We start from the raw sequence: 10,078 nt of genomic DNA on the forward strand, positions 1-10,078 counted from the left end.
CCTTTTAAATTTCCCTGCCGTATACTGGTTTGACACTACAAGCGGCTTTGAGAATTGCTTGTCTTTGGTGCCCCTGAGACATTTGACTGTCCAAGCTGATTGCTCTAGGTTAGGACTCAAAAGGAGACACATTTATTCCTTCACTGTACCTGAGTCTGTATGCCACATCTTACAGAAACATTTTGAAGATTGGTTTGAGAAGTTGAGGCAAACGTTTCTTAGCCAAAGTCATTTTAAGGACCTTGAAATTTTAACGGATACTGTAACTCTAACTGCTGTTGCTCTTTGAAGGCATTTAAGTATTCTAAATACATATTTGTTAACTGATTGGCCCAAAAATGTTTGAGAAGCAAAGCTTCTGCTTTCCTTGACCAACCTGTTGTTTGCAAATATATTCTTCCCAAACACCACATCATGTGAAGAAATGTAATAATACTCAAAAGTTCTATACTTTTTTTTGCCCATCTCACCTCAATAAACTGTAAAATAAGAATTACCCTATTCTGTTGTGAATAGTGGAAATTACTTGAAAGTAGGTTTGTGGCATCAGCAACTGGAGTTCAGTGTGGCACTAAGTAACATAATTTTTTTATACAAAACACAAACAAAATATTGCTGTTTCCTAGGGGAGAAGAAGCAGAAGCCTTTGATGATCCAATAGTGTCCACCACAGCTCAGAAAAAAGTGGTGAAAGTCGGCAGGGCTCCCTTGGTACCAGTACACCACACAAAAATCCTTGTGGGATATGCAACACTTCTTTGTGGCCTTTTTTGTCTAAGATCAAGTGTCCTATATCTTTTATAGAAGGGGGCCAGAAGCCAAGGGTTTCATAAAGATTGGTCACTTGTTTTTTTATAGCATTCGTAAGTCCTAGGGCATCAGAAATGTATGCGTGCGTGGGCCACACTCATTTTTCACTGAGAGAGAATATGGCCTTTTAGCTTTATAATGCATATTAATACAGGGTTAATTTGGCCAAATGCCAAAACAAAAAAAAACCCCACCGAAAATTATCATCCGCAGGGACCTTGCTGCTTCCCTCTTTGTTGCTCAGCAGCATCTCTTGCTCCATCGAGGGGAAGCAGGAACCCAGCGTGGTGACGTGAATGCGCGTCACCTCACGTGACTCCGCTCCGTTCCTGTTCCCCTGGGCAGGTCAAGAGAAGTTGAAACAGACGTCTCCATCTGCGTTGCGCTCAAGCACCCCTGCGTAAGTCTGCGAGCGGCACTGGAAGATCTGCAGTTCAGGTAAGGGTGGGGAATGGGTGTATGAATGAGTGTATGTGAATGAGGGAATGAATGTTTGTGATGAATGAATATGCATGTGATAGCATGGATGTGTAAGTAGGGGGGCAGGGCACATGGAGGCTGTAGGTTATGTGCCTGTATAAGCTGCTTGTGCATGATAGGAGTCTCATTGCTATGTTAAATATATATATGATTACTAACAGCAATCACACCCCTAGCATGCCCAGGCATACCCAGATTCCAGCATTTACTGGCTGACTTGGCATGATAGGAGTGTGATTGCTAACAGCAATGATGCCCAGGATCCATCATGTACTGGCTGCCTGTGCATGATAGGAGTGTGATTGCTGTTAGTAATCATATATATTTAATATAGCAATGACACTGCTATCATGCACAAGCAGCCACAGTAGCAAAAGCTAGCAGAAATTACACTTTTATCATGTCCATTGGTAATACTTACACATTTGGTTTTTAACTTTTTTCTGGTGTGATGACCCTGTCCTTGCCACGAGGAACACCTTCTGTGGGCCCGTCCCCTCGAACGTCACGTACGCACAACGGCGGCTTTGAACTTCGCAGCCGGGCGGCCGCTTTGAGTGTGGTCTGCCGGCCCACGGACCAGCACACCACCGCGTGAGTGAGTCAGACCGGTCCTGCTCACTCATGCGGGCCGCACCTCGAAGTCCAGCAGGCCGCACGTTGGTCGCCCCTGCCCTAGGGCTGAGCCCCCATAGACTTTTTTTTCTGGGAGTGGTGGGTCTAGACCCATTGGCCACCACCACACCCCAACCCCACCTGGTCTTGGCCTGTCCCTCTACTGATTATGTTCTGTGGATAATTGACCACTGAAAATAATACAATACACCATATGTTTGTTATGTACCGAGATCAGTGTAACATTTAAAATGTACTATAGATCCTGATGGAATGCAAGATGAATGTGTGATTTCGATCTAGTCATAAATGAGGAGGGTGGAGAACAACTAGCTTGCAGAAACCCTTATATGTAGTCAGAAAACTTCTGATCAAGACCAATACATTGTACATATTGCTCACATAGTCATAGTTATTTATATTGTAGCAAAAAAAAAAAGGCTCTCCTCCTCACTCATCACCTCTTCCTTTTCCCATCTACAAGATTTCACTCGAGCTGCCCCATATCTCTGGAATCTACTCCCAAGGAACCTTCAGCTTTCACCCTCCCTCCCGACATTCAAGAAACATCTAAAAAGCCACTTCTTCAGAGAAGAATACCATCTTAGCTGCTAGAACTTCCTTGTCATTGATCGTTTGTCACCCCATTCCCTCTAGATTGTAAGCTTGCGAGCCGGGCTCTCTCCACCTAATGTATCGGTTTGCCTTGAATTCATGTATTGTATTAAGCGCTGCGTAAACTGTTGGCGCTGTATAAATAAAAGATAATAATAATAATAAATAATAACATCATATATAATTGTTCCTTGCTGTGAAGGTTGGAAAGATCCTTACATCTCACAACGGTGATGAAACTGTTTTATTTAAAAGGCAAACAAAAATAACATCAAACTTAGTCAGTATGAAAATTTAAAGTCGTTGTTGGTTTCAGTGTGTAACACATTCTATATGAGCAGATATAATAAACATTGTAAGACCTGCAAAAAAAAGAATTAAGACTGGCACCCAGCAAGAGATGTGACCCTGTGGAAATAAGAAACAAGCAAAGGTTTATTTCTGATGTAAATTGTGATGGTCAGAAAATTAACTACCTCAATGCTAAAGCTGTATAATTATTCTGCATTTTTTTGCAACTGTCTTAACCTTGAACACAAATCATTATGCATCTGAGGCAAACTTAAGTGAGAATGGGAAAAGGCTACTTGGCCTGCATTAAGGTAAATGTTGCTACAGTGCTCAACTTACTGAAACCTGAGCAGGTGAGTTCCCAAAACTGTCTCAGCACTTTTCTATAAGGTCAATAAAATGGATATTGTTGGTTTTATATGGTCTTTCTTTCGTCGCAAAATAAATTATAGTCAATTTAAGTGTTTTTATTACAAAATGGGCTATTCCTTTAAAAGGGAACTGTTGCATGATGTGATCAGCCATAACATTATGGGCACTTGCCTAACATTATGGAGGTCCCCTTTTTGCCACCAAAACAACCGTGACCTGTTGATGCGTGCACTTCACTAGACCTCCTAAGGTGTGCTGTGGTATCTAGCACCAAGGCGTTAGCATCAGATCTTTTAAGTCCTGTAATGCTTCTCCATGGATGCTTCCTGGTGCCATGTGTTCTCCATGTAAGTGACGCACACGCAACCGGCAATCCATGTGATGTAAAAGGAAACGTGATTCATCAGATCAGGCCACCATTCCTCCATTGCTCTGTGGTTCGGTTCTTATGCTCACACTTTCGGCAGTAAACAGGGGTCAGCATGGGCACCCTGACTGGTCTGGGGGCTATACAGCCCCATACAGTGCATCACGTTTGTTGGGTATGTTCTGACACCTTTCTATCAGAACCAGCATTAACTTTTTCAGCAATTTGAGCTACAGTAGATTGGATTTGACCACACGGGCCAGCCTTCACCCCCCAAATGCATCAATGAGCATTGGCCACCCATGACCCTGTCGCCGGTTCACCGCTTTTTCTTCCTTACACTTTTGATAGGTACTGACCACTGCAGACTGGGAACATCCCACAAGAGCTACAGTTTTGGAGATGCTCTGACCCATCTACCTATCACAATTTAGCCATTATCAAAGTCACTCAGATCTTTACGCTTGCCCATATCAACTTTGAGGAAGAAATGTTAACCCCTTCGAGACAAAGGCTGATTTTACTTTTTGTACCCTTTGTGACAATGGCCTTTTTAACATTTCTGCGCTGCTTGTGTTTAGCTGTAATTTTCTTCTTTCCCGTTTACTGAACCCACACACATTAGATATTGTTTTTTTCAGGACAAGAAGGGCTTTCTTTAGATGACATTGTTTTGATTGTATCATATTATTTACTATTAAAAAAATTATAAAATATGGTGAAAAATTTAGAAAAAAATGACTGTTTCTAACTTTTAGTTGAAAAATCTTTTACTCATCTATAAAAGGTAATGAAAAAACCTGCTAAATAGATTCTACTATTTGTCCTGAGTTTAGAAATACCCAATGTTTTTATGTTTTTTTGCTTTTTTCTACCCATTATGGGGCAATAAGTACAGGTAGCGTTTTGCTATTTCAAAGCCATTTTTTCCAAATCTGGTAATTCTTCCCCCCATGTGCCATTTCGGGTATCTTTGAACCCGGCCAATGCAATTTACCCCATCAAGTCATATATTTTTGAAAACTAGACAGCCCAGGGTATTCCAAATGCTAGTATTTTAACTCTTTCCATGCACCATATCTACCACCAGTCTTTGTCAAACTTTGTGGTAGTCATTTTTTTGCATTTGGTTTTCCACACACATTTTAATTCAGGTATGAATTAAAATGTTCTCGTATATGTCACTATCACAAAACACCCCAATATGTGTTCAGCAACATCTCCTGAGTACAGCGATACCTCACATGAATGATTTTGCCTGGCTGTTTTGGGGCAAAAGGGCCACATTTGGGGCATGCGCTTTTTTCAATGTTGAACTTTGGCATTTGGGATCCACTGCCCATGCCCTATTTGGTACATCTTTGAGCCAGGCCATTTCAGTGTGCCCAACAAAACCATATATTTTTCAAAACTAGACACCACAGGGTATTTTAAATGCTGGTATTTTAACTCTTTGCATGCACATATTTTACCACCAGCATTTTTTCAAAGTTTGCAGTAATATTTTTGTGTGTGTATTTTTCCCACACACACCTACTTTATGTATGAATTTACAGCTCCTGGTATATGCCGCTGTCACACGACACCCCATAATGTGTTCAGCAACATCTCCTGAGTGCAGTGATACCCCACATGCATGGGTGTGTCATTTTTTGGGGGAACTAAAAGGCCACATTTGGTACGTGTGCATTTTTCTAATTGGAAATTAGATGTGTGGCCATCCTTCCCCCCCGTGTTAATTGGGACGTTGTTGAACCTGGCCCATTCAATTTACCCCATCAAATCATACATTTTTTAAAAGTAGACACCCCACGGGCATTTAATATGCCAGTATTTTAACTCTTTCCATGCGAGAATTGTTTTAAGCTAATATGCTAATTTTAGGACTTGCTCACAAAAATATATTTTTTATATATATATATATATTTTTTTTTATTTTTTTTAAAAAAAAATTTAACATTTTTTTTCAACTTGGAGGTTCCCCTGATAGTGACATCAGTGGGAAATGATTTTTACATTTTACTGTTTTTTACTATTTTTTTCTAATTATTATTAATTTTATTTTATTTTTTAATTTATTTTTACTAATCACACTGTGATTAGAAAGCTGGGCTCCATTGACTTGCATGGTGAATGCAGTACCTGTATTCAACCTGCAAGTGGAGCCAAAGTTCTCTAGATGGTCTGGACCATCTAGCGAACTTTTAAAATTTGTGGTTCCTGTTACAGGACGGCGGCCATCTTCCTTGATGGCGAAGATTGCCGGCAGCTGCGGCTGTGACCGCTCTCCGGAGCGGTCACAGCCCATCAAAAGGTTAGTGTTTGGTGTCGCTGGATGCCTCCTGATCGAGGCATTCCAGCGACACCATTTAAGTTTAGGAGGCGATCGTCGATCGCCTCCTAAACGCTTTTAAAACGGGCGTCCGCCGCCATACAAAGTATGGCGGATGTTGACGCCCCGTGGAGGGGCCAGAGATGGCCCCTTCGTGCCGATCGCGGCGTTGCTGAATGCCTCGAGGTCGAGGCATTCAGCAACGCTTTTTGGGTGCAGAAAGCGATAGTAGATCGCTTTCTGCACCCGTTTAAAGACGTGCCGGTCCTGGCACGTCAATTGTCGTAAAGCACATGCTTTTCCGTGCCGTGCCAGGACCGGCAATTGTCATTAAGGGGTTAATTTGCTGCCTAATGTATCCCACCCACTGACAGGTGCCATGATAACAAGATTATCAGTGTTACTCACTTCACCTGTCATGTTAATGACAATGTTATGGCTGATCAGAGTATATAACTAATGTATGTGAGGGCTGCTGCTATGTTATGTTTTAAGTTGGCATTTGTGGTAGTTGCAATACAGAGGAACTGCACAGATGTAGGCATTATGTAATGGTACAGTTTAATGTGTCATCTGCTCAAACAACATAGGTAGGGGCCTTAAATTGTTTTACAACTTCCTCCTTTGATGAAAGTATGATTCTCAAGTGAGCTACATTGTGGGGTTATGGCAAATGATGGGATATTTGCATTAAATTGCTTGACAATGCCTTAAGTAGGTATCTGAGTGTAACATGATCTAACTAAACATCTTTTAAAATATTATTGTAACTGACAGATGGTTTTCAGTGCTGGACTCGGTAAGTTTATGGTTCCCATATAAGTTATTAAAAAAAAAGTTACCTTGGATTGCTGCACAGGAATTCCCTTTAAGTTCTCTCTGCATTGCTTCAGTGTGTCTTTACATGCCCTGTATTCCATGGTGAGTGATTCCATCTCAGTTTTCAGTATGTCACACTAGTGGATAATAAATAAGTCATCTTTAAATCGGTTTAACCAATACAATAATTAAAGCAATGGATCACGTAAATGAAGTCTTTTAAATACTTAAAGGGATTTAACAAAGTACAAGAGGAACATTTATTTGAAAGCAGAAATGTTAAAGAGAGAAAAAAGTCAATCTGAAACTAGTGGGTTAGGGGCTGAGATGTGATGCAAGAAAGTTTTACTTTATTGAGAAGGTGGTATACAGTATCTCACAAAAGTGAGTACACCCCTCACATTTTTGTAAATATTTTATTATATCTTTTCATGTGACAGCACCGAAGAAATGACACTCTGCTACAATGTAAAGTAGTGAGTGTACAGCCTGTATAACAGTGTAAATTTGCTGTCCCCCCTTGGCAACAAAATTAAGTACACCCCTAAGTGGAAATGTCCAAATTGAGCCCAATTAGCCATTTCCCTTCCCCGGTGTTATGTCACTCGTTAGTGTTACAAGGTCTTGGGTGTGAATGGGGAGCATGTGTGGGTTTTATCGCTCTCACACTCTCTCATACTGGTCACTGGAAGTTCAACATGGCACCTCATGGCAAAGAACTCTGAGAGGATCTGAAAAAAACAATTGTTGCTCTACAAAAAGATGGCCTAGGCTATAAAAAGATTGCCAAGACCCTAAAACTGAGCCGCAGCATGCTGGGCAAGACCATACAGCGGTTTCACAGGACAGGTTCCACTCAGAACAGGCTTCACCATGGTCGACCAAAGATGTTGCATCCACGTGCTCAGCGTTATATCCAGATGTTGTCTTTGGGAAATAGACGTATGAGTACTGCCAGAACTGCTGCAGAAGTTGAAGAGGTGGGGGGTCTGCCTGTCAGTGCTCAGACCATAGAAGGCCTCTTCTATGATGCTCAAGAAAGCCTGCAAACAGTTTGCTTAAGACAAGCAGACTAAGGACATGGATTGCGCAGACTAAGGACATTGATTGCTGGAACTATGTCCCGTGATCCAATGAGACCAAGAAAAACTTCAGATGGTGTCTGTGTGTGTGGTAGCAACCAGATGAGGAGTATAAAGACAAGTGTGTCTTGCCTACAGTCAAGCATGGCAGTGGGAGTGTCATGGTCTGGGCCTGCATGAGAGCTGCCGGCACTGGGGAGCTACAGTTCATTGAGGGAACCATGAATGCCAACATGTACTGTGACATACTGAAGCAGAGCATGATCCCCCCTTTAGAGACTGGGCCGCAGGGCAGTATTCCAACATGATAACGGCCCCAAACACACCTCCAAGAAGACCACTGCCTTGCTAAAGAAGATGAGGGTAAAGGTGATGGACTGGCCAAGCATGTCTCCAGACCTAAACCCTATTGAGCATCTGTGGGGCATCCACAAACGGAAGGTGGGGTAGCGCAAGGTCTCTAACATCCACCAGCTCTGTGATGTCATGGAGGAGTGGAAGAGGACTCCAGAGGCAACCTGTGAAACTGGTGAACTCCATGCCCAAGAGGGTTGAGGCAGTGCTGGAAAATAATGGTTGCCACACAAAATTTTGACACTTTGGGCCCAATTTGGACATTTCCACTTAGGGGTGTACTCACTTTTGTTGCCAAGGTGTTAGACATTAATAGCTGTGTGTTGAGTTATTTTGAAGGGGCAGCAAATTTACACTGTTATACAGGCTGTACACTCACTACTTTACATTGTAGCCGAATGTCATTTCCTCAGTGTTATCACATGAAAAGATATAATAAAATATTTACAAAAATGTGAGGGGTGTACTCACTTTTGTTAGATACTGTATAAATGGAACAGCCTCCCAGCAGAAGTGGCAGCGGCTAATAGAGTGAGGGAATTCAAACACACAAAGGACAGGCAAATATATAAGTCAAGAACAGTGGCTGATTAAGCTCTGAATCTTTACATCAGAAAAAAGCGCAGACTAGATGGCCTGAATATACCTGCCAACAAATTCTGTGTTAAGATATATATATGTCACATTGTGTTATTGTTTTCTCAGTGCAGGTGTGTAAAGTGGCCCCACCACCTGGCTGAGGTCCTCATGGGTTATAGGCCCTTTAGAAGACATAAAATGTTTTTTTACATGGTAGACACAGGCAAGTCAAGTGCCACGGCAACTGCCAGCTTTCTTTTTGATGTTAATCTATGACTCCTATACAGGATAGCCCTGACTCGTCTTCCCATCTCGTCCCGCTCCCATATGGAGCAGAAGGGTCAGTCTGTCTGGGAAGTTCCCAGGTGTGCATGTAAAAGACATATTTCTACCAACAATTCAACACTTTACTAGTGCAACTTTTTAAATTATTTTTATTTTACAAGACTGTGTCCATAGATCCAGCACCCTTTGCTGGAAGTTAACGTCTGCCTTTATATTCCTTATAAAAGTTATTTTTTTCTGATATGTAAATGCAGCACTATGGGTTTGGTCTCTTATTGTTTTCTTGAGGTAACAACAGCAAAAAAGTTTAATTCACAGGTATAAGGTGACAAATTTTCTCTGTTCCCTGTCTGAGCTGTGAATAACAAACACATACTGCTATATGTATTATCTTGCAAATTCACGCATTTCCCTTTTTTCCTTTGAAGACTCAAAACAATTGAGCACAATATCTTAGGTAGAAAATGCTAATCCAAGTGACACTCTATTCACACAGAAAGTGTCCTGCTAGGATTAAAGTACGTCTTTTAAAGGTCTTGCATGCCTTTTTAATTATTTTACTGCACCTTCCCACTTAAGTAAACAACACTGTTTTTTTTTGTTTTTTTTTATAATATTTGTCACAGTAATGGCCAGGTATGCCAAAATCTTACAAATTTCTTTACTAAATATGTAATAACAATAAAAGACATTGTGTAAATCTTGGTTAAATGAGACCCTCTAGGAATGGAGTTTGAAAAACTGTTATGGGACACATGAGTAATGCATAATGCAGGGCTGAATTAAAAGCATTGCACTATTGCATGATGCACGTTTACAGATCCTTAAGCTATTTGCTCATATTTTACAAATCTAGTATTGTTAACAATGGAGAGTATGTGCCCAAGATGCATACAAGCAGTACCACCTAATGGTGAAAATGGGTACAGATGGAATTTTTTGTAGCTTCTTTTACAGTCCATTATTTTGCTGTTTAGCCAACACATTATTCAGAAATTAGCTGCTTTTGTCAGGGTCAGGACCAGGGTTGGTCATAATGTCGAGTGGCTTAGACAGCTGCCTGGAAGGGGGCTTCAG

At 41.2% G+C, this 10,078-nt stretch overlaps 1 protein-coding gene across 1 annotated transcript in view; it reads left to right on the top strand.

Annotated features, from left to right (window-relative positions):
* Nucleotides 1-289, top strand: part of LOC149298367 (UPF0739 protein C1orf74 homolog) — a 792-nt gene extending 503 nt beyond the window's left edge. Inside the window, exon 1 of the mRNA XM_089487512.1 lies at nt 1-289. This exon is cut by the window's left edge and continues 503 nt beyond it. Coding sequence (XP_089343638.1) covers nt 1-289 — 289 coding nt within the window.
* Nucleotides 290-10,078: the final 9,789 nt, after the last annotated feature.

This window comes from Sceloporus occidentalis, unplaced genomic scaffold (assembly GCF_023333645.1).
Source record: "Sceloporus occidentalis isolate IW3139 unplaced genomic scaffold, rSceOcc1.0.p SCAF_33, whole genome shotgun sequence".
NCBI lineage: Eukaryota > Metazoa > Chordata > Lepidosauria > Squamata > Phrynosomatidae > Sceloporus > Sceloporus occidentalis.